The sequence below is a fragment of the Schistocerca cancellata genome, chromosome 12 (assembly GCF_023864275.1).
Source record: "Schistocerca cancellata isolate TAMUIC-IGC-003103 chromosome 12, iqSchCanc2.1, whole genome shotgun sequence".
In the NCBI taxonomy this organism is placed as follows: Eukaryota; Metazoa; Arthropoda; class Insecta; order Orthoptera; family Acrididae; genus Schistocerca; species Schistocerca cancellata.
The window spans coordinates 44,658,676-44,682,876 of NC_064637.1; the positions used below are offsets into that span (position 1 = coordinate 44,658,676).

Sequence of the window (24,201 nt, forward strand, 5' to 3'; positions counted from 1 at the left end):
CTAAGACAGTCTTAACATAAAAATTGCTGGCATATTAAAACGGTGCCACACTAAGACTCGAACTCGGGACCTTTGCCTTCTGCAGGCAGGTGCTCTATTAACTGAGCTACCCAATGATGACTCATAATGCGTCTTGAAGGTAGGAGACAAGATACGGGCGGAAATAAAGTCGTGAGGGGGACAGGGGGTGTCATGGTTGGTTAACCAGTCATGCTTTTGCAACTCAGTTACTAGAGCACTTTCCACTTGAGGCAAAGGTCCTGAGTTAGTCTCGATCTGGCACATAGTTTTAAATTCACAGGAAATTTCATATCAGTACACACACCAATACAGAGTGAAAAATTCGTGTTGCAAGTATATTTTAAGAACATTTATTACTCACCCATAGCCCCCTTATTTGTTTTTGATTGATAAATGAAAAACTTATATGCTTCAATAATGGTGTTCTATCATTAATAAAGTTTTTTCATTTGACATTAATCTTGAATACTCGCATTTTTGCCGGATTAGTTATTTAAAAAAACGTTATTTCTTTCAAGAAATTGTGTTCCTACTACTGATCATTGTGTATCATGACAGCAATAAAATTCAAATGAATATGTATGGAAAAGTATGTAACCAGCAACTCTGAGACTTTTACAGTGGACTGTTCCATCTCACGTGCCCACAGGCTTGCAGCATATGGGAAAATGGCCACGTGGGATCAGCAGACCCGAAGACTGTGGGCTCAGCCATCTGGACAGTACTGCACTGACTGAAAGTACGTGGACCGGGGTGGTCAGTTGCCTTGCAAGTGCGGAAAGAGTGCAATTTCGGTTACCTGGAGGGTGTCCTATACTAGTTGCACTTGTCAGCAAGTAAGAGGGGGTGAGGGGAAAACGTTCAGGAGTTCCTCTGCACTAAGCGGCAGTGTTGGACCAGCCAGTTATCTGCAATGTACTTGTAATAAGCAGCTCTGTTACAAGCGTTTTATACTTTCACACTAAAGAGCACATGCAGACTGTTTTCGAGAAGTGTGACACACAGCATTATAAAACTGATGTCCAGGCACTTACTTTCAAATCACCTCTGAATGAACAAAATCGAAGAGTACAGAGCACTCTGTGAGACATTCTCACAATGCCTGGACTTTTTGTAAACACTGCAACTAATCATCATCATCATCATCATCAGTTCCCAGCCCGAGGCTGGGTCTGTTTGGGTTATAAGCCTCGCCATCTAGTACTGTTTTCCCACAACCTTTCTGTATTCACTCAGGTCCAGACCTCATCACTTTTTTTTTCAAAAGATTCCTTCGTGTCTTTCAGCTGTACACCCATTTATCATTTCGTGTGTCTTCTTGGGAATCCCCTTGTTTTCCATTCTCTTTAAGTATCCATACAATATTACCCTTGATGTTTCTATCCTGCTCTGCAAGGGTGCCTCGTTCACTACTTCCCTTACCAGTTCTTTCCTCACCCTATCTCTCCTTTTTAATGCTATACTTCTGAGGAACTTCATTTCACATGCACGTAATGTACTTCCTTCTCTTTCCTTCATTTCAGATACATAGATTAGTTTTGGGATGTAGCTTCTATGTATTACATTTTTGCTTTTTTGTGGGGCATCCTTGTACGAATCCAGGCTCCTAAAATTTTGCAGGAGTGTTTCTGCCTGTCTGTGACTTTCACTGATCTCGCTCTCATTTCTGCCATGTTCCTCTGTCACACTTCCCCAGTAACTGACACTTTCCATCTTCATCACTGTTCACCTTCAAGCTTTTCTATCTTTTTTTCTAGTTGTAATCTCTCATTTTTTTGCATTAATTTCATTCCATACTGTCTCACAGTTTCCCCCCAAACATGTAGCAGTTCCTGAATCTCCTCCTCCTTGTTTCTCCAGATCATCCAGTCATTTGCAAACACCACCGCTTTCATCTTTTCTTAACTGTCGCCTTAATCATTATCTCATTCAAGACCAAATGAAGAGGAGAGGTGACAATGCATTGCCTTCTCTCACACAACTCGTTTGCTGGAAGAAATTGCTCCTTTCATTTCCCACACTCTTATGACTTCCACACTACATCTCCTCCGCTCTCTTATTATCTCTCTTTTCACTCCTTTCTTTTCTAGTGCTTCCTAGACCTTCCTTCTACAGACACTATCAAGTGCCTTTTCTACATCGAGAAAGGCCATCATGAAGTCTTCCCAGCTTGGAGCTGTCTCATTGCAAATATGAGGTCAACAGTTTAGCCCCCAGATCTGAAGCCATGCTGTTCCTGTCTCATTTTGTTCTTGACCCTTGTTCAGAGTCTGCTTTCCAGGATCTTTTCATGTACCTTGGTACCGTGTGGTATCAGTGTGACTCACCTGTAGTTTCTACAATCCCTCCTGCTTCCCCTGTCGAATACACAGCCGATTAGTGCCCTCTTACAATCCTGCGAAGTCTTCACCTCATTTCATCACACCACCCTCGTCATACAATACAGCCACTGTTTCCCAAATGGTTCAACTGGCTCTGAGCACTATGGGACTTAGACCGAGCGAGGTGGCGCAGTGGTTAGACACTGGACTCGCATTCGGGAGGACGACGGTTCCATCCTGCGTCCGGCCATCCTGATTTAGGTTTTCCGTGATTTCCTTAAATCACTCCAGGCAAATGCCGGGATGGTTCCTCTGAAAGGGCACGGCCGACTTCCTTCCCCACCCTTCCCTAATCTGATGAGACCGATGACCACGCTGTCTGGTCTCCTTCCCCAAACAACCAAACAACCAAGCACTATGGGACTTAACATCTGAGGTCATCAGTCCCCTAGAACTGAGAACTACTTAAACCTAACTAACCTAAGGACATCACACACATCCATGCCCCAGACAGGATTCGAACCTGCGACCGTAGCGGTCGTGCGGTTCCAGACTGTAGCGCCTAGAACCCCTCGGTCACTCCGGCTGGCCACTGTTTCCCAACCTCCCATGCCACCTTCACCATTTCGACATTTATTTCTTCCACACCCAGTGCCTTCCCTCCTTTCGTCTTGTGCCATTTATTTCCTCGCAGGTCCTTGTCCCGTTCTTAGTCTACTTCTACCTCCTTTAGTCCATTATCCTCATCTCCCAGACCATTTGGGCTACTAATCAATATAACTGTTGCATGGTCACGCTCGGATATTATGCCATAACAGTTGATGTGCCTTCTCCATGTACCTATCCCCTGGACCAGATTGTTTTTAACCCTACAGTGTGTGCCGTGCAGTGGGGCAGGACTAGTAGGACAGTCACCTTGTCTCCGGTGCCACAGCGGATGAGTTCCACCAGCTCCCTCATCTCAGACTCGATCTCCGCTTCCAGCCGGTCGGATCGCCGCCCGAAGCCGAAGTCTCGCAGGTACCTCAGCATGAAGCGGCGCTGCTCCATCGCCTCCTCGCCCTCCAGGAAGTTGATGCCTGCACAGTGGAGGGCTCGACAGTCAGAATGCACGCCAGATTTTTTAGCATCCGATACAAAAAAAAATTGAACTATTAATTTAATTTATTTACATTTAAATTTTAAATTCAAGTGGTTTGAGTATATTAGGACCATGTTGCAGAGCTGCCTCGAATATAATGTCGCTGACATGCAAGGACAATATTGCAAGATACCTCTCTAGTACCCCTTCACAGCAGCATAGAACGTCAGTACTGTGCAACACCACATAAATATTATTTTGGTCATTGTTCAAATTACCTGAATAATATCCTAAATATCTGAATAGAAAATGTGACCTCATGATTATTAACAATAATGAATGATGGATGGTCCACTACATTGTTGTTTGTTGTTGTGGTCTTCAGTCCTGAGACTGGTTTGATGCAGCTCTCCATGCTACTCTATCCTGTGCAAGCTTCTTCATCTCCCAGTACCTACTGCAACCTACATCCTTCTGAATCTGCTTAGTGTATTCATCTCTTGGTCTCCCCCTACGATTTTTACCCTCCACGCTGCCCTCCAATACTAAATTGGTGATCCCTTGATGCCTCAGAACATGTCCTACCAACCGATCCCTTCTTCTCGTCAAGTTGTGCCACAAACTTCTCTTCTCCCCAATCCTATTCAATACTTCCTCATTAGTTATGTGGTCTACCCATCTAATCTTCAGCATTCTTCTGTAGCACCACATTTCGAAAGCTTCTATTCTCTTCTTGTCCAAACTATTTACCGTCCATGTTTCACTTCCATACATGGCTACACTCCATACAAATACTTTCAGAAATGACTTCCTGACACTTAAATCTATACTCGATGTTAACAAATTTCTCTTCTTCAGAAACGCTTTCCTTGCCATTGCTAGTCTACATTTTATATCCTCTCTACTTCGACCATCATCAGTTATTTTGCTCCCCAAATAGCAAAACTCCTTTACTACTTTAAGTGTCTCATTTCCTAATCTAATACCCTCAACATCACCCGACTTAATTCGACTACATTCCATTATCCTCGTTTTGCTTTTGTTGATGTTCATCTTATATCCTCCCTTCAAGACACCATCCATTCCGTTCAACTGCTCTTCCAAGTCCTTTGCTGTCTCTGACAGAATTACGATGTCATCGGCGAACCTCAACGTTTTTATTTCTTCTCCCTGGATTTTAATACCTACTCCGAATTTTTCTTTTGTTTCCCTTACTGCTTGCTCAATATACAGATTGAATGACATCGGGGAGAGGCTACAACCCTGTCTTACTCCCTTCCCAACCACTGCTTCCCTTTCATGTCCCTCGACTCTTATAACTGCCATCTGGTTTCTGTACAAATTGTAAATAGCCTTTCGCTCCCTGTATTTTACCCCTGCCACCTTTAGAATTTGAAAGAGAGTATTCCAGTCAACATTGTCAAAAGCTTTCTCTAAGTCTACAAATGCTAGAAATGTAGGTTTGCCTTTCCTTAATCTTTCCTCTAAGATAAGTCCACTACATATGAGTTGCTAAACATCTCTAAGACTAGCTGCTCAGTTCAGTAGTCCAACAGCACATAAATATAATTTTCTGCCTCTGTAGCCGAGCACTCATCACAGCTGACGGGCAAGCAGTCGACTGGGCTCGATTCCCGCTACCGCCGTGGATCGTTCCTTAGTGAGAGGACTGGTGCACCGTGCACTCAGCCTCATGTCGACTGTGAAGGTACTCGCCCGATTACTGTCGCTTCCAACGTCAAGAAACCACACGTCCCTCCACACCACATCTGGTGATGCGTCTAGCCACTTCCTGCCACTCTGAGTAGAACTGTCAAACCTTTCCTTCCTTCGTGCTGATTATTCACTCAATCCCTATAGTCTCTTCCCACACACTGCACTCATCTTCCACCCCACATGCTCGTCTACTACACCACACTTTTTGCATTTTATTCTTTTGATTTGTTATCTCAGAAGCATCCATAAAACCAAGCTCCTCTTGGCCTTTGTGTACCTTCTACTCCTCTGCAGTGATGGGTCTTCCGATGTGTATTTCTTGAGATAGCTATCTTCCAGATGGAATATCAAGTGAATAGGATCTCTTAATGTGTAGTGGCAGTATTCTATGCTGCGGCTATAATAAGAATCCATAATATTTTCCATGTGACTTCTGTATCTATGTAGTCCCTTTTTTTGCTCACACCATTACGAAAATTATAAAACGAAAATCCACGTCTAATAAGATCTCCATTTTGCTGTTCTCTCTGAGAGAGATGGTAAGAACACATGTACGCATTGGCGCTCAGATACACTATATTGTGATCCATAAGCTAGATGGTGAACTATTAAAAAATAAGTGATTTATTTTTTTCCATATCTTACATGCTTCAGTTAACTATTATTACTTTTATCTTTGACTTTATGGTTGGGAATTGGAAGTGATCCTGTAATGTATGATATTTGTGTGTCTATCTGATGCTGCAACAAATCAAGACGTGGAACACTCGTTCCTTTTTAGCATATTTACGCAGAACTTCCTGACTCTTTCTGAGGATTAATTTTATTGTAACTTATCTAATTCATATATGAGACGTTTGTGTCTATCTGACACAGCAACAAATTTAGACAATGAATGCTCATTATTTCTTTGTATTTTTTGGAATCTTCTACTTTGTTTTTATTATAACTTTGAACATATTTATTTATATTATATTGTATAAAATATGTGTGAGTTGCTAAGGGACCAAATTGCTGAGGTCCCTAAACTTAAACACTACTTAAACTAACTTACGCTAAGAACATCACACACACCCATGCCCGAGGGGGGATTCGAACGTCTGGTGAGATCATTGTATAACTCATCAGGTAGTACACATAATTTTTTTCACATCTCACACACAAAACCCACAAAGCTTAATTTTGAAAATGAAAGATAACACCTTTCAGCTGGCAACCCATGTACGTTTGGCATTAACAAATAGTTCCCAGAGCTCCGACAGTTCCATAACTACTCCCCAGATATTGGATAGGGTCGTAGCAAACACCACAGTAGGCCAGTTTAGTTTGCTTTGTCCAGTGCATCAGCAAGCCTACCATCCAACTTCATCATGCTACTATACAATGCACATCTCTTTAACTGGGGACTATTCCCAACGGAGGTATTTTTCTCCCTGATAGATGAATAACATAATTGAACCCTTTCAACTAAGTCATTTACATAATATTTCAACTATTTAACAATGTTGCTTGCATCATTTACAAATAAGAGGTACTTTAGAGAAATCTTAATGTAATAAACAGATTTTTTAGAAGTTTTTATCAATAAAAGCTGTGGTCTGCAAAAAGACCACTGTGGTAGCCGCACTTCAAAGGGTTCCAACAGATTCATACTTCATAATGCTAAATTTTAGTGGGTAATTCTAAAAGTTGTTGTTGTCTTGTATGGATAATTCACACAACAACACATCATAATAGATACTGGCGTGTGAACAGTATCCTACTAGAAGAATTACTCAAGAAACTATTACATAGCAGAGAAGGTATTGCGAGTTAAATTTGCACTTACCGAGTTCCCTGTGTGGCATCCTGTGCTTGATGGCAATGTTGGTTATACGGCCCTGCAGAGCGGGGTTGTTCAAGGCCTCCTTGGCGGCCTCGTAATCGCTGATGACCACCACGGGAAGAGGCCCAAAGTAGAAGCCCACCAGTTTGGACTTGTAGCGGCGCGTGAAGGCGTGCATCACTTTGTATGGGAACTTGTAGTTCTCCAGAAGCAGCTGGATGTAGGTGCCCCATATTGGTATTCTAGGGGGGCCTGCAAGGTTGAATACCATGTATTACATATGTGTATCTGAATACTGTAGACACCCATAGGGATGTACTACAATAACATTTTTGTCTTCACCACAGTTCTTATAGATTTCTATACAGCTTGTGCATTTCGGTATTATGCCATTTTCAAAGGATCCAATATGTGACTCCTTGTATTGTGGGTCAACAAATCGAATTTCTCAATAAAAAATGCAGTCAAGCAAACAGTTATTACAGCTCAAGACCTCATAAAGCATTTATACAATGTATCTGTAAGATGAACTGCCCTGAAGTATTCCTGTCTGACAGATGGGACTTGCACGAGCGATGGATGGATGGATGGATGGATGTGTGGATGGATGGATGGGTGAGTGTATTAATGGTCCTGCAGAAATTCCTGATAATTATTATATGTTGAGACACTTCATTAGTAAAACATCGCTTATTTATTTATTTACCTGACCTATTTGATATCTACCGATTACCTCTTACAGACTTTCGTATCAGGAACCTTTTTGTAAGGTGTTATTGGCTACTGCGTAGCAGCCTCTTACTTATTCATGAATTGGTGGCATGTGAAGTTGCAAAATCATTAAAGAGTAAAGGGAATATGCAAATACAATGATAGTAATTCATGGTACTGTATCAGTGACTGAGAAAAAGTCGCAGATGTAGAACACTTTCGCGAAAATATCAACAGTGGATGCTCCAAAAGTCAAAACGAAGGATCTCCCATCGAGATTTCGCGAATTTCTATTGAAGTTGTACAGGGTGCAATGTTCTCTTGTATACGCAAGTGACCTTCGACGTTACAACAATAAACCAAAAACAACGCTATTTAGTGATTAATCAAGCATCATAACATAGCCAATGCGGATGTAACAACAGAAGAGAGAATCGATGAAGTACATGTTATGATTAAAAGTCAGTCAGCTCACTATATGTTGGTTTCTGTTCACCAGTATGAACATTAGAACTGACAGACTTTTATCCATAAAGTAAATATTTTCCACTGGCACTGTGCTACAAATGAAACCTCTGGAGATTGGTTAAAACGTTAATGACGTACACAGAAAAACACTGCACTATTCTTCATTATGGCACATCACTTAACTTGAAAGATTCTCAGTTCATCCAATTCTCTGCTAGGCAGGATGTATGAGCAACATTAACAACAGACAACGTAGGAAAGAAAGTACGCAAAATTGACTGTTCAGGATTCCTGCATTGAACAGAACTTGAGTTGGAAATCACATATTATTATAGCTTTGTAACTGATGATTTTGGTGTTGAAACCAACAGGTAGTTGGATTACTTTGTGTACTTCCAGTCATTAGTATTCCTTTAGATAATTGTATGCAGCAGTGTGCAATGAGCCATGCAGTATTCAGTACACGAACATATGCTATAGGGAACCTGTCTGCTGTTGTCCTCAGCCTTCATGTAAGTTACTGTTAGAAAAAAAAAAGGCAAAAGCCATTTCGCTTGTATGATGTCTGTTGTGGGGAATCAGGCATTATTTGAAAACAAAGGCAGATTACACAAATTTAAGACTAGGGGTATAAGCCGATTCCTAAGTCCACATCTTAATGTTGCAAAGAATAGAGCAAACATACGTAGACATAAAAATTAGTTGACCGCCTCCCTCGTGAATTTCAGGTGATGACAGACAATGGAAACGGTTTTAAAAACATATAGAATTCATACTAGTGGATATATCCTTCTACTGTATAGGTGAATTTGTGAATATGTAGTGTTCGTACGCGATTGGTTTACATTTTAGTAAAGTGTTACTATAGATTAAAGTGTAACACACATAGCCATAATAGCACTGAGAAGATGTAAGTTAATTGTTACCTATCAAACAAATATTACCGAACCGAATGTTCTGTGATGTGTGCGGTTTGGACGGACCAAAGTAGCTCTTCTTAACGTCAAGTTGTGACGTAAAAGTCACTTTTCCGTAGCGCCACATTTCAAATCCCGTCTTTCCCTCTTTTCCAGTATTGTTAATAGTCCATATTTTATTCCCATATGTGGTTACAACGTACGCGAATACCGTCAGAAAATACTTTCTGGCAGTTGACTTGTATTTCCGACTTTAACACATTTCTCTTTGTCAGAAGTAAAATTCTTTCGCCATTTTCTGTGAATATTTTCTATTCTGTTGATTCATGTAGCTGTCGGTTTATTTGCTGGTCAGTTATCAAATCTCGTGTACCGGTTTTAGCGTCTCATTTCCTCATCTAAGTTCCCCAACATTATCTGGCTGAATTTGCTCACACTCCATTACCTTTGTTTAACCTAAATTCATGTCCATCTTCCAGCCTGTTTCTGAGATACTTCTTCTGGACAAGACATTACAACCGAACACATAAAGGAAGTGTTAGTACCGGTTACTGGCCAGCTATGAATACTAAGTGATGAGAACAGGCGCGCCTGGACTATTACCGGCGCTGTGTTACTACGGTATATATCAAAACAGAGAAACATCGGAAATACAACGAAAACTTCATAAGATTTTTTGTACTAAGTATGCCGTATTATTTTATCAAATTTTAAAACAATTGCACCACGAAAAGGTAGAAAGTGCAATCGCAACGAAAAGAGGTCGACATTATCGACTTTCAGATGTTGTACATGAACGGTGGTAACACACTCCCTTCTCAGGGTTGATAAACGTAGCTCGACAATTTACATATTGAAAACTGAAGTGTCTACATATTAACGAAGTATCTAATCATCATGAAACTGAGTTTTTTCCGTTATTTTTTTTATCCAACTGTGTGAAATATTGTTCACAAAAGAGACATGATCTATTCTGCTTAACTAATCTTCCACGTCATTTGCTGTCATTAGGAATTATGCCTCACATGATTCATGAAACATGCATATGGATACCGAGTGACAATAAACCCGCGTTTTTTAAATGTTGATAAACAAGATTTTTTTAATTTTTAGATAATAGTGTTTAGAGACGTAAACAGTAACTAATCAACGCAGAAGAGATTCCAATTTTTATATTTATTAATTTATTTCAATTTCCTTAACGGGTAGCACTACTCCAGAATTTTCGAACAAGCAGTTTCTTTATTGGCTTAAAATATGCTTTGAAGCTTCTAAAATATGAGGCAAAAATTCTAATCCCTGAAAAAAAAGTGTTCTACGGAATTCCAAGCCGCGCCTATAGCGCCTCGGATGACACAAAGCGATCGACCTGTGCCAATTCGATACCCCCTGTAGTGTCTGGGTTTAGTTAGAAGTATTTCAGAACAATAATACGTTAGCTTGGCGTCAGCAAAGATCAGTGAGTGTACTAAAAAGACAACTCTTTCGCTGATGACTGGGTGTTGTGTGATGTCCTTAGGTTGGTTAGGTTTAAGTAGTTCTAAGTTCTAGGGGACTGATGACCATAGATGTTAAGTCCCATAGTGCTCAGAGCCATTTTGAACCAACTCTTTCGCTTCGAATCATGATATTTGTGAGCAGTATTTTCTAATGATAGTTTATTTGTGATTTTATAGTATACAGTTTTGTCTTTCAAGTAAGACTGAGTGGTAAGTAAGTGTACTCGGACAGAAAAGGTGCGAAAATATCGTATCCGACGCGGCGTCGAAGCAGTATGTCATCAAAGCGTCCAAAGAGGACATATGAGGCTGAGAGAAGTTCAGAATGACTCAGGGCCTCCGCTACGAAACTGAAAGACAACGACACGGATTTTGCTGTGCATTACGGATTGAGCTATAGGATTATAAATGTTATTGCCGTTTTCTCTGTTATTTCTCAACACGTGAAATGTAAAACTTGCAGTGCAGACATCACGTTGCTAGAACGAAATCTTCGAGGCTTAGGCTCCACGATAATTATTGCTTTTTCAGACTGCCCAGAAGCCGTTATACCAAGTAGTAAGTTTATACGGAACGCATATGAAATCAACCGTCGAATCGTCCAAGCAATGCCGTTGCTCGGAGCAGAGCTAACGGAATTACAGCGTTTTGTTCGCTCATGGAACTGCGTCGGCCGATATTTCAACCGTTCTGTGGTAAACTACTGGATATGTTTTCGGTCGGATGTGCATTTCGGATTGAGCTATAGTATCGTAAATATCCTTGCCGGCTTCTCTGTTATTTTTGAATACGTGAAATGCAAAACTTGCAATGCAGGTATCACGTTGAAAGAACGAGGTACTCTAGGCTTGGGCTTCATGATAATTGTCGCTTGCCCAAATCGTTCACAAGTTGTTATACCAAGTAATATGTCTATACGGAACGTATATGAAATCAATTGTCGAATCGTCGTAGCAGTGCGCCTGTCTGGAGTTGGGTTGAATGAAATAGTACAGTCTTGTGCCTTCATGGAATGGCCTCGACCGATATTTAAACCGTTCTATGATAAACTACTGGATATAATTTCTGTCGGAACGGCAACAGTACGACAAGCCAGTACTGGAATAGCGGATTACTAGTAAGAGTTTTCTAAGAGTAGAATTTCTTCATCTGTTCATGTCTATAACACATTTCAAAACTTCAAACACGTTTTTCTCGCAGTACGATTTTTCGAAACTCCAACAATTTTTAATCTTTTTCATTGAAAATTTAACCACAGCTTTGAAATAACATAGCCACCTAGGAAATTTTCAATTTGGTAAATTTAAACAATATTTATTACCAAATGACTGTACGTTTTTTGGTGGAAATAGAATCACTTTATTCAAACACTCGCCAACTACACAAAAATAAATATTTCTAAAATCCCCTGAGTGGTTCACTAGCTACACTCATGTAGATTACAAAGATATTTCTTTCCTTTTTCCAGATTCAAAGTGTCACCAGTTACAGTGTGTGGCGCAGATCGCCTCAAATTCAATAGGATAACCTGTAATATTTTCCGACAAACTTTTTTGTGATAAAAAAAGAAGTGCTTTTCTTAGGCTGTCACAATGGTGTTACCCTTAAATATGTTACCCCTAAAGCATACGTTAAATGGGATACACTCTTTGTGAATCTGTAGGTAGCAAGGATAAAATACAAGGAGCGAATGTGTACCTACTACTTGACTACTTGTACAGGACTTGAACTGTAGTTATAACAACGATGGACATGCAGGGGAAGTAGTAGTTCAGAAAAAAAAGTGAGATAAGGTTGTAACTTAGCCCTGATGTTATTAATGAGGAAGCTGTGAAGGAAACCAACGTTAAAAGTGGAAAGGGGATTAAAGGCCAGGGAGAAGAAATAAAAAATAACTTCAAGTCCTGCCTATGACGTTATAATTCTGAGACGGCAGTAGACTTGGATGACCAGTAGAAGCGAATAAGCAGTATCTTGAAATGATGTTATAAGATGAACGTTGCTAGAGGAAGACAAAGGTAACGGAATGGAGTCAAATTAAGTTAGGTGGTTCTGTGGAAACGAGATTAGGAAATGAGATATTACAGTTCTGCAATTTGGACAGCAAAATGGCTGCCGATGTTCGAAGTAGGGACGATGTAAAGTGCAGGCTGCCAATAGCAAGAAAATCATTTTTGAAAGGGACGAATTTGTTAGCATCGAGTATAAATTTAAGTATCACCAAATTTTTTTCTGAAACTATTGGTCCGTAGTTTAGTATTGTACGGAAATGAAACGTGAACGATAAACAGTTCAGACAAGAAGGCAGTAGCAGCTTTCGAAATGTTGTGCCACCAAAGAATTATAATGGTTAGAAAGGTACTTCCAATAATTAATGAGCGGGTACTGAATTTGTAAGTAGGCTGTTTAGATTTTTATATTGGTAATGCCACGTAGCGCTCTGTATGAAAATCACTGGCTGTGCTGTGTGCAGTCTGTGGCTAGTTTGCATTGTTGTCTGCCATTGTAGAGGGGCAGCTGGATGTGAACAGCGCGTAGCGTTGCGCAGTTGGAGGTGAGCCGCCAGCAGTGGTGGATGTGGGAAATGAGATGGCGGATTTTTGAGTACAGAATGGATATTATGAACTGCTATGTATATTATGATTTTTCAACACTATGAAGGTAAATACATTGTTTGTTCTCTATCAAAATCTTTCATTTTGCTAACTATGCCTATCAGTAGTTAGTGCCTTCCGTAGTTTGAATCTTTTATTTAGCTGGCAGTAGTGGCGCTCGCTGCATTGCAGTAGTTCGAGTAACCAAGATTTTTGTGAGGTAAGTGATTTGTGAAAGGTACAGGTTAATGTTAGTCAGGGCCATTCCTTTGTAGGGATTTTTGATAGTCAGATTGCGTTGCGCTAAAATTATTGTGTGTCAGTTTAGGCACAGTCTTGTATAATTTTTCTAAGGGGACGTTTCATATAGCGACCCTGCCAGGATTCGAACCTGGAATCTTCTGATTTTGTTCCATTGTGTCTAACTTTTGAAGCTTTTGCTGTGTTTGTCTCTGATTTTGTTCCATTGTGTCTAACTTTTGAAGATATGTAAGTAGGCTGTTTAGATTTTTGTATTGGTAATGCCACGTAGCGCTCTGTATGAAAATCACTGGCTGTGCTGTGTGCAGTCTGTGGCTAGTTTGCATTGTTATCTGCCATTGTAGAGGGGCAGCTGGATGTGAACAGCGCGTAGCGTTGCGCAGTTGGAGGTGAGCCGCCAGCAGTGGTGGATGTGGGAAATGAGATGGCGGATTTTTGAGTACAGAATGGATATTATGAACTGCTATGTATATTATGATTTTTCAACACTATGGAGGTAAATACATTGTTTGTTCTCTATCAAAATCTTTCATTTTGCTAACTATGCCTATCAGTAGTTAGTGCCTTCCGTAGTTTGAATCTTTTATTTAGTTGGCAGTAGTGGCGCTCGCTGCATTACAGTAGTTCGAGTAACCAAGATTTTTGTGAGGTAAGTGATTTGTGAAAGGTACAGGTTAATGTTAGTCAGGGCCATTCCTTTGTAGGGATTTTTGATAGTCAGATTGCGTTGCGCTAAAATTATTGTGTGTCAGTTTAGGCACAGTCTTGTATAATTTTTCTAAGGAGACGTTTCAAATTGGATGGGGAAGAAAGAAATTTATGGCGCAGCGTAAGAGAAGGGGTCGATTAATGGTGTAACACATGTTGTGTGCTATCGATCTTCTCATTTTATAAACACATCGGCTGCCAACGCCCAAAAGTCGACGGGCTAGGATAGAGAAATCCAGTCAATATTTTTACACTATGGGTTAGAGATTAAGACTCGTAATTGGAATGACAACCTTCTCTATACTATCCGGGATACTGACATAGAATTAACCTCGTCCAACTGCCAATGTTTGATACAAGCTAAAATTTTGTAATATGGTTAAAACTACGTAAAAATTCAACACTGATAGACACCGAAGCAATTAGATGCGCGGCGATTCATAATCTAATCTCTTATTGGCCGCGCCTTGCAAATAACCTGCCCTGATCCACAATCTAATCTCTTATTGGCCGCAGTTCGTAAATATTCTCCAGTGTTACCAGAACATGCAAACAACACTGAAATTCAAGAAACACATAATTTACGAAAATTCGAATTACAAAAATGATTTATCCTTTATGATATTGGTATCTCACTACAAAGCACGTGTGATGGAGATGCAGCAAAACTTCCTTTCCAGCACACTTGCTGCATTGAGAATTAATTGAAGTAAGTAACAATTACATGGAAATTCAATACATGATCATCTCATAGAATTGTTAGAAAAGAAAACACTTGATAAGAAAGACATCCGCATTATATATAACCTCTACTACAATCAAACCGCAACCGTGAAGGTAGAAAATGAGTTATCGAATGATATAGAAATAAAGAGGGGTGTGAGACAAGGTTGCGTTCTCTCACCCTTATTGTTTAATATGTATTCAGAAGACATATTCCAGGCAGCTCTATCAGATGAAATAGCTGGCATTAAAGTGAATGGGCTAAACATTAACAATGTTAGGTTTGCTGATGACACTGCACTACTAGCTGGAAACCTCAAAGATCTACAATTACTTCTTGACAAAGTTGCAGAAAAAAGTGAAGAATTTGGCTTGACTCTTAACGTAAGCAAGACTAAGTTCATGGTGATATCTAAAACACACCAACAAGAAAATCTTACAATCAATAGGGAAAGAGTCGATCAAGTACGTAAATTTAAATATCTCGGAACAATTGTAAATGAGGAGATTGAAAGCTCAGAAGAAATTAAATCGAGAATAGGACAGGCCAGAAGTATCTTTAATAAGATGAAAAACGCATTCTGTTCGAGAGACATTTGTTTAAACACAAAAATGAGGTTGCTAAGATGCTATGTATTCTCAAAATTACTATACGGAATGGAAGCGTGGACATTGAAAAAGAAGGACATGAACAGTTTAGAAGCTTTTGAAATGTGGGCATATAGAAGAATACTTAGAATTAGTTGGGTGTCGAGGATTACTAATCAAGATGTCCTAAGAAGAATGGGAAAGGAAAAAGAATTAATTAAAACTATTAAAGTAAGGAAGCTACAATATTTAGGCCATGTTATTAGGGGAGTAAATTACAAAATATTGCAAATAATACTAGAAGGGAAAATTTGTGGGAAGAGAACGAGGGGTAGAAGACGGACATCCTGGATTGACAATTTAAAAAATTGGTACAACTGCTCAACGTCAGAACTCCTTAGATCAGCCAAATCAAGATCAGAAATTGCCATGATGACAGCCAACCTTCTTAGAGGAGACGGCACATGAAGAAGAAGAACAATTACATTGCATCGTAGATAACATTTTCAAAACACAACTGATTCGCCTTGATGTTAATACCAACGTTCCACCTATATTTTTGTACTATTAAAATAACTGAAGAGCTCAAAACGTCGCGACTTTAAGAAAAGTAGCTTGAAATCGTAATGTTGTCAAAATGGTCCAAACTTTTTCCCCTCTAGTCAGACTACGTGTACTGTTAACAAATTGAAATCGTGTAAGGAGCGTCCAAATAGTTCCCGCTTGAAGACCGGACACACCTGAATCGGTATGCCAATCAAGCAAAATCGCCGTGAGCATTGAGGCAATAATCCCACCGATGCACCACATTGCAGGTACCCGTTTGGTAAAAACCGTGTCCTGCTGTGTGAAGAATTCGGTAACTGCTTGCTGCACATCCTCGTCCACTAGGAATCGCCGACCCTTCCAGACCTTTCTTAAGGGATCTAAGTCGTGATACTCACGTAGGGAGAGATCAGGGCTACAGGGCAGATAACCGAGTGTCTCCCACTTGAATTGTCGTAACTCATACTAACATTTGCGATATTGGGAAGTGCGTATTCACGAAGCAGCAGCAACCCTTGTCGCAATTTTCCACAACTGTGGTTTTCGACAGAAATGCTGCCCCAGACACATTCTTCATTCTTCGGTGGATATCTGCCGGTGTTTGTCCTTCGGCAGCCAAGAAAAGAATAACAGCACGTCGGTTCTGTGCGTATGCATTTGATAATAACGTCGTCATAGTAAATGTTTCTTCATTTGCGGCACACACGTCGGAATGACACGAATATTACACTAATCCCTTGCCTACGTGTCGATGCTTATACAGGGCTATTACAAATGATTGAAGCGATTTCATAAATTCACCGTAGCTCAATTCATTGACATATGGTCACGACACACTACAGATACTTAGAAAAACTCATAAAGTTTTGTTCGGCTGAAGCCCCACTTCAGGTTTCTGCCGCCAGAGCGCTCGAGAGCGCAGTGAGACAAAATCGCGACAGGAGCCGAGAAAGCGTATGTCGTGCTTCAAATGCACTCACATCAGTCAGTCATAACAGTGCAACGACACTTCAGGACGAAGTTCAACAAAGATCCACCAACTGCTAACTCCATTCGACGATGGTATGCGCAGTTTAAAGCTTCTGGATGCCTCTGAAAGGGGAAATCAACGGGTCGGCCTGCAGTGAGCGAAGAAACGGTTGAACGCGTGAGGGCAAGTCTCACGCGTAGCCCGCGGAAGTCGACGAATAAAGCAAGCAGGGAGCTAAACGTACCACAGCCGACGGTTTGGAAAATCTTACGGAAAAGGCTAAAGTAGAAGCCTTATCGTTTACAATTGCTACAAGCCCTGACACTCAATGACAAAGTCAAACGCTTTGAATTTTCGACGCAGTGCAACAGCTCATGGAAGAGGATGTGTTCAGTGCGAGATTTGTTTTCGGTGATAAAGCAACATTTTTTTCTTAATGGTGAAGTGAACAAACACAATGTGCGAATCTGGGCGGTAGAGAATCCTCACGCATTCGTGCAGCAAATTCGCAATTCACCAAAGGTTAACGTGTTTTGTGCAATCTCACGGTTTAAAGTTTACGGCCCCTTTTTCTTCTGCTAAAGAAACGTTACAGGACACGTGTATCTGGACATGCTGGAAAATTGGCTCATGCCACAACTGGAGACCGACAGCGCCGACTTCATCTTTCAACAGGATGGTGCTCCACCGCACTTCCATCATGAGGTTCGGCATTTCTTAAACAGGAGATTGGAAAACCGATGGATCGGTCGTGGTGGAGATCATGATCAGCAATTCATGTCATGGCATCCACGCTCTCCCGACTTAACCCCATGCGATTTCTTTCTGTGGGGTTATGTGAAAGATTCAGTGTTTAAACCTCCTCTACCAAGAAACGTGCCAGAACTGCGAACTCGTATCAACGATGGTTTCGAACTCATTGATGGGGACATGCTGCGCCGAGGAACTTGATTATCGGCTTGATGTCTGCCGAATCACTAAAGGGGCACATATCGAACATTTGTGAATGCCTAAAAAAACTTTTTGAGTTTCTGTATGTGTGTGCAAAGCATTGTGAAAATATCTCAAATAATAAAGTTATTGTAGAGCTGTGAAATCGCTTCAATCATTTGTAATAACCCTGTATATCGGCATTGGAGCTGTACTACTTAGCATATATACTGGGGCAACGCCCCCAAACGCAAAGTTTTGGATCTCCCGCCCCTTATAGAGACATATTTTCATAACTAAGATTCTACAAGGTGTACAACTTTGCTTCCGCCGTTTGCCGATAGGTGGCGACAACGGTAAGTAGCGGTCGAAAGAAACAGATCGCAGAGGTCAGGCAGTTAGCTTGGACCTCCGTCAACATAACCTCATTCAAACATCAGTCGATTTGTGTCGGCATCATAAAGTTGTTCTTGATTGAAAATATCAGTTTACGAGCCCAATTCTCGTCATTTGCGTGAGGTGTTACTGTTTTGTTTCAATATTAAGAAAACAGCTGCTGAGTCTCATCGAATGCTCTCAAGTATGTATGGTAAGGACGCTATTAGTGAAAGAATGTGAGTCGTTTCAACGCTTCAAGAACGGTGATTTTAACGTCGTAGACCGGCATAGTGGTGGAAGAGAGAATGTTTTCGAAGATGCAGAATTGGAGACATTGCTGAGTGAAGACTCGCGTCAAACTCAAGAAGAATTGGCACGATTAGTGGCAGTGACACAGCAAGCCATTTCAAAACGTCTCAAGGTTATGGGCATGATTCAGAAAGAAGGAACTTGGCTCCCGTGTAAGCTGAAACCAAGAGACGTTGTGTGTTTGTGAACAGTTGCTTCAGAGGCAAAAACGGAAGGGATTTCTGCATCGCATTGTGACCGGGGACGAAGCATGGGTTTATTACCATAACCCTAAAAGCAAAAAACCATGGGGATATCCCGGCCATGCTGCCACGTCGACGGCCAAACCGAATGTTCACGGCTCCAGGATCAAGCTCCGCATTTGGTGGGACCAGCTCGGCGTCGTGTACTATGAGGTGTTAAAACCAAGTGAAACAATCACAGGTGCTCGTTATCGAACGCAATTAATGCGTTTGAGCAGAGCATTTAAACACAAACGGACGCAATACAGCGAGAAGCACGATAAAGTGATTTTTCAGCACGACAACGCTCGACCCCACGTTGCAAAAGAGGTCAAAACGTACTTGGAAACGTTAAAATGGGAAGTCCTAACCCACCCGCCGTATTCTCCAGACATTGCTCCCTCTGGCTACAACCTGTTTAGATCAATGGCGCATGGTCTGGCTGACCAACAAAATGTGGTTCAAATGGTTCTGAGCACTATGGGACTTAACTGCTGAGGTCAACAGTCCCCTAGAACTTAGAACTACTTAAACCCTGCGGTTGCGCGGTTCGAGACTGTAGCGCCTACAACCGCTCGGCCACTCCGGCCAGCTGACCAACACTTCCGATCTCATGAAGAAGTCACAAATTGCATCGATTCGTTGATCGCTTCAAAAGAATTTTTTCGAGGCGGAATTCGTACACTGCCCGAAAGATGGAAGATAGTAGTGGACAGCGATGGAAAATACTTTGAATAATACCAGTGTAACCAATTTGTTTCATTAAAGCCTCAAATGCTGGGGAAAAAAAGGCGGAAGCCAAGTTGTACACCTTGTGTATAAAAATGTTTAATTTATTTAAAAGACCCACTAATATCTGTTCTATTTTTATCAGCAATATTGTTCTTTGATAAATACGTGTGTGTAAGAAAGTAAGTTTGTGACACATCATTTGGTATCGGAAGTTTTGCAGAGACATAAACTTTTCTGAGGAATAACTGATTTGCAATGTGTACACTCTTGAGCACTGGTGTGTCTATATAGAGTTCGTCAATTTAATACTGGAGGGTAAAGATTGCAGAAGGAAAAACGAGGATCGAATGTAGTGAATCAAATGGATGTAGGCTGGAGTAGTTATTTAGAGGCAAAGATGCCTGCACAGTGTAAGGTGGCGCGAAGAGCTGAATCAAACAAGTGTTTGGAGTGGAGACTACAACAAAAACAACAACAGCAACAACAAACCTCAAAGCTAGCTAGTGGTTCTACATACCGAAGCGAAATAATAATAAGTTGGATAGGAAGGTTGACTGTCATACTCTGCAGCAGCTGTACATTTCCCATCTTATTTCTGTCATGTTTCGCAACAGATAACCACATTTCCGAATTGTTAAGCTTACGACCACCTCGTCAGAATAATTGACCGCCGTGACACTGGGTACGTACCTGGTGGGAAGTTGGGGGGCTTGTCATAGGCCGCCTTGATGACGTAGTAAGCGAGCAGCCCCACGGCTAAGACAGCGAGCAGGATTCCGGCAATCGCCATGGCCGACAAGCACAGTGTCTGTACTGTACACTCCTGCGAGATACTCCGACGCAACACAACTTAACCCACTAGCAGCTGGGCGGGTGGTTTTAAAGGCAGAGCCGACCGAAATGTCCCTCCATCGCCCTACCCGTATCGTACCCCCACCACCACCACCTCCTCCCTCCCTCCCCCCCCTCCCCCACAAGACCTATCTCGCTACCTATGATGAGTAAACACACTTCTGGAGTACCAGCATCTCTAGACGATGCTGACGTCATCACACGCGGCAGTTCGGGAGGAAGCGAGGTTGTCATTCTGCAGTAACGAAACCAACAGACGCCTGCAGCGTAAAAATCGCTCTCCTTCCTCACTCTTGTTTTGCATGGCTCGCGACTTATCTCGCTACCTGTGATGAGTAAGCACCTATCTGGAGCACTAGGCGTCCCCAGCGACCTTCGCGTCATCGCATGCTGCCGTATCGTTCGGAGGAAAGGTAAACACGGGACGCAAGTCACGTGGTATATCAATATCGGCTCATATCACAAGCGAAAGCTATCTGCGTCGTCTGGAAGTTGAAACAACTTCACAAAACCTCTTACATCTACGTGATTACTCTGCAATTCACAATAAAGTGGCTGGCAGAGGCTTCAATGAAGCCGGCCGGTGTGGCCAAGCGGTTCTAGGCGCTTCAGTCTGGAACCGCGCGACCGCTACGGTCGCAGGTTCGAATCCTGCCTCGGGCATGGATGTGTGTGATGTCCTTAGGTAAGTTAGCTTTCAGTAGTTTTAAGTTCTAGGAGACTGATGACCTCAGATGTTAAGTCCCATAGTGCTCAGAGCCATTTTTTTGGTTCAGTGAATCACCTTCAAGCTCCAGAATGAGATTTTCACTCCGCAGCGGAGTGTGCGCTGATATGAAACTTCCTGGCAGATTAAAACTGTGTGCCCGACCGAGACTCGAACTCGTGACCTTTGCCTTTCGCGGGCAAGTGGTAGAGCACTTGCCCGCGAAAGGCTAAGGTCCCGAGTTCGAGTCTCGGTCGAGCACACAGTTTTAATCTGCCAGGAAGTTTCATATCAGCGCACACTCCGCTGCAGAGTGAAAATCTCGTTCTGGAAACATCCCCCAGGCTGTGGCTAAGCCATGTCTCCGCTATATCCTTTCTTTCAGAAGTGCTAGTTCTGCAAGGTTCGCAGGAGAGCTTCTGTAAAGTTTGGAAGGTAGGAGACGAGATACTGGCAGAAGTAAAGCTGTGAGTACCGGGCGTGAGTCGTGCTTCGGTAGCTCAGATGGTAGAGCACTTGCCCGCGAAAGGCAAAGGTCCCGAGTTCGAGTCTCGGTCGGGCACACAGTTTTAATCTGCCAGGAAGTTTCACCTTCAAGCTGTCTCTCTACCACTCCATCCTCGAACGGCCGTCGTAATTTAATATATTATTTATCGGTAATGTTGATTGTTGCCGACTTACGTGGCGGGCCTTAATCAAATGGTTCAAATGCCTCTAAGCACTATGGGACTTGACATCTGACCGAGCGAGGTGGCGCAGTGGCTAGTACACTGGACTCGCATTCGGGAGGACGACGGTTCAATCCGGCCATCCTGATTTAGGTTTTCCGTGATGTCCCTAAATCGCTCCAGGAAAATGCCGGGATGGTTCCTTTGAAAAGGCACGGCCGACTTCCTTCCCTAATCCGATGAGACCGATGACCTCGCTGTCTGGTCTCCTTCCCCAAAAACAACAACAACAACATCTTAACATCTGAGGTCATCAGTCCCCTAGACTTACAACTATTTAAACCTAACTAACCTAAGGACAGCACACGCATCCATGCCCGAGGCAGGATTCGAACCTGCGACCGTAGCGGCAGCGCGGTTCCAGACTGAAGCGCCTAGAACCGATCTGCCACTTCGGCCGGCGGGCCTTAATCAAAATGATATTTCGTTCAATTTTGATTTACAATTAAATGCTTTTGTGAAGTTCTCTTTTTTAACAATATTAATCTACAGTACAAATTATTTGTTACGTTAATGAACGTTAGACTTGCTGAATCTTAAAACATAAACATATAAGTTGAACAACGGAATAAACTTTTCATATTAATTTCCTCGGCTAGTCAGCTCACTTTAAAGCAAAAAATCTTTAGTTATTAATTAAAATTGCAGCCCACACACGCGCGAGAGTATTTCTTCTTACCTCCGTTAACCATTGCATTGTAGTCGGAGTCCTGGCTCTGGCTCTCGGCTGTTGTACTGAAAATAAGAATCGAAGCTACGGATTTTCTGCAACGTCGGACGGCTGTGGAGAAAAATGTATATTATGTTAATAGCGGACGAGTTTTTCGCTTCCGCTAATTTTATAAGTTAATATCGCCACGTAATGGCGTCGTTGGCTGCATCGGCCGCTGCGATTGTTGCACTGTAAATTACTCGAATGCAGGTTAATTCAAGGAAAGCGGACGTGAAATCGGGATCACCTCTTACAAATAAAAAGTGAACAATAATATAAAATCAATATATTATCTGCTTAATTAGTACAAAAATGCTTACATTTGCCAGCACTCGCAAGATGTCAGTCTACACGCAACCAAGACAAGCGAAGAAGTGAAGACGACTAAAAAATTAACAAAAGAGAGTATCTTGTCGTCTCTTTAGATCATTTTGTTGTATTTCTTTGCCCTCGAAACTTACACAGAGAAGTTATTATAATGCGGAGAAAAATGTACGTTCGCCTGAGTGGCTCGTGTCCACTTATTATTCAAATTTTAAATGTCTCTTCTTTAAAAATATTGTTTTTTAAGTCTTTTCTTATTATTTCACAGGGGACGCTATAACCGTTCCACGCTCGAACGGCGCGCGGGAGAAACGAGCAGTTAAATTTTTCTGTGCGATCCCTGATTTCTCTTATTTTATCGTGATGATGATTTCTCCCTATGTAGGTGTCAATCGAATGGTGATTGAAATATCATGAGAAGATCCCGTCGCAACGAAAAACGCCTTTGTTCTAATGATTGCCAATTCAATTATCGTGTCTGTGGCACTATCTCCCCTATTTCGCGATAATACAAAACGAGCCGCCCTTCTTTGTACTCTTTCGATGTCATCCATCAGGCCCACCTAACGCGGGCCCCACACCGCACAGCAGTGCTCCAGAATATGGCGGACAAGCGTGGTGTAAGCAGTCTCTGTAGTAGACCTTTTGCACCTTCTAAGTGTTCTGCCAATGAATCCCAGTCTTTGGTTTGCTCTACTCACAACATTATCTATGTGATCATACGAATTTAGGTTATTTGTAACTTTAATCCCTAAGTATTTAGCTGAATTTACAGCCTTCATATTTGAGTGAATTATCGCGTAATCGAAATTTAGCGGATTTCTTTTACTAGTCATCTGGTTTACTTCACACTTTTCTTTATTCATGGTGAATTGTCACTTTTCGCACCATACATATATCTTATCTAAATCATTTTGCAATTCGTTTTGGTCATCTGATGACTTTACAAGACGGTAAATGACAGCATCATCTGCAAACAATCTAAGACGGACTATCAGATTGTCTCCAATGTCGTTAATATAGATCAGGAACAATAGGAGGGCTATAACACTTCCTTGGGGAACGCCGGATATTACTTCTGTTTTACTCGATGACTTTCCGTCTATTACTACGAAATGTGACCTTTCTGACAGGAAATCACGAATCCAGTCGCACAACTGAGGCGATATTCCATAGGAACACAGTTTGATTAGTAGACGCTCGTGAGGAACGGTGTGGAAAGCCTTCTGGAAATCTAAAAATATCGAATCAATTTGACATCCCCTGTCGATAGCACTTATTACTTCATGAGTATAAAGAGCTAGTTGTGTTTCACGAGAACAGTACATTCTGAGTCGGTGCTGACTGTGTGTCAATAAAT

General features: G+C 41.6%; 1 protein-coding gene across 1 annotated transcript in view; it reads right to left on the bottom strand.

Moving 5' to 3' along the window:
- LOC126109797 (probable cytochrome P450 304a1) overlaps positions 1-20,354 on the bottom strand; it is a 45,929-nt gene extending 25,575 nt beyond the window's left edge. Inside the window, exons 1-3 of the mRNA XM_049914853.1 lie at positions 20,210-20,354; positions 6,968-7,216; positions 3,258-3,421 (exon numbers count right to left, since the gene is read on the bottom strand). Of these exons, the coding sequence (XP_049770810.1) occupies positions 3,258-3,421; positions 6,968-7,216; positions 20,210-20,309 (513 nt within the window). The 5' untranslated portion in view covers positions 20,310-20,354. The remainder of the gene's footprint in view (positions 1-3,257; positions 3,422-6,967; positions 7,217-20,209) is intronic.
- Between the last annotated feature and the right edge of the window lie 3,847 nt (positions 20,355-24,201).